This window comes from Dendrobium catenatum, unplaced genomic scaffold, assembly GCF_001605985.2.
Source record: "Dendrobium catenatum unplaced genomic scaffold, ASM160598v2 original_scaffold_207130, whole genome shotgun sequence".
Taxonomy (NCBI): Eukaryota; Viridiplantae; Streptophyta; class Magnoliopsida; order Asparagales; family Orchidaceae; genus Dendrobium; species Dendrobium catenatum.
Window position 1 is genome coordinate 1 of NW_021525543.1, and position 1,420 is coordinate 1,420.

General features: G+C 53.6%; 1 protein-coding gene across 1 annotated transcript; it reads right to left on the reverse strand.

Moving 5' to 3' along the window:
* Window positions 1–186: 186 nt before the first annotated feature.
* LOC110116205 (rRNA 2'-O-methyltransferase fibrillarin-like) lies at window positions 187–495 on the reverse strand. Its single transcript, XM_020849702.1, has one exon. The coding sequence runs from the start codon at window positions 493–495 to the stop codon at window positions 187–189; it is 309 nt and encodes a 102-aa protein (XP_020705361.1).
* Window positions 496–1,420: the final 925 nt, after the last annotated feature.

Sequence of the window (1,420 nt, forward strand, 5' to 3'; positions counted from 1 at the left end):
CGAAGCCCGCTCAAGAGCAAGCTCAAACTCAATAGACGCATCCTCGAACACCTGATTTGCCGAGACCTGCACTTCCTCCACTGCATCACATCCGCCGCACCGTCTTCCTCAAAGGAAGGATTTGCCTTGAACTGCAGCTCTGCATCCCGTCCAGCCGGAAGCCCCCCAGGTGTCCCACGGTTAGCCTCACGACCCGCCTTTGGGTCCAGCACCTCCCGCACGAGCAGCCCTGAGGCCACCTGCAGCTAACTCGCCCCCGGGCTTGGTCCCCTTGGAATTTCCCGAAACCTCATCAACAGCAGCCTTGCCACCCGACGGCCCCTTCCCGCTAGCTTTGCCTCCTCCCGCCTTGGGCGGAGACTGCACCTCCACATACTTCTTGCCGCCGCGGGATCCAACACCCGACCGCTGCCTATCCCTATCACCACCACCGCCAGATCCTTCACCACCACCCCCACCGGAGCGGGGAGGAGACCGCCTGTCTCCCCCCGCCATACCCAGACCTTCTCACACTAAAACACTCTAGTGAGAGAAACACTAGGAAAGAAATGAAGAACCTTCAAAAGTTTTTGGGTTCCTTGAAAGTTGCATTTCCATTGATTAAGTAAAAGAAAAGTACATAACAAGTATGGAAAAACTATCTGCCTTCCCAAGGCAAAAAACAAAAGTGGGAAGGTCTAAAGCTATGAAAAAAACCATACAAGTATGATAGACAAAAAGAAAAGCAACTAAAGCAAGGATAAGCCCCTTTGATTCGCAAGGAGGCCCACCCCAAAGCCATGCCCTCGGAGATCTAGTAGTGCTTAAAGAACAACTCCAGCGGGGGGAGATACCTATGAAAAGGGTTAACACGCCCGGAGGCGGAAAGATATCCCATTGCGCCGGCAGCCGGATAAGCACTACCTTCACCCTAAGGCATGAAAAAGGGGTAGGTCTCATTGCTCCTCAAAGGGGACAAAGTCCCCGCCAATGTCATCTTGTAGATTCTTCCTCCTCTTGCGGGGGAGGGTGGATATCGGTCCCAACTGCAGCAGCTGCTTCTCCATGTAAGCCTTGGAAGCCTTATGTTGTCGTTTGGTAAGATTAACCTCCAAGGAGGAGGGGTCGGGTGTCACACGTTCAGCACTGAAAACAATTTTGTGGTCCTTCACATGGTGGCTGTTTGGGCTGACAATCCACTCTGAAATGGATTCCATACGCTTGAGCTGCTCCCTAGATGCTTGAACTGGATGTCTGGTCTCGGTCTGCTACACTGGTTCCGTCAGTTGCTGCACAATGGCTTGTTTCTTCTTGTCGTTCCGCTTGCGGGTAACCAGGTTCCAAGCCCCATAGGAGTTGTCATCCGATTCCCCTTGGCTAGGGGAGTCGTCCCTTGAGCATTTGAGCTAGAGGAGTGGCCAGTCCCAAGGTGGCCCTCGGG

Excerpts from the sequence above, each read along its gene's own strand:
- LOC110116205 (XM_020849702.1), bottom strand. The coding sequence starts at position 495 with ATGGCGGGGGGAGACAGGCGGTCTCCTCCCCGCTCCGGTGGGGGTGGT.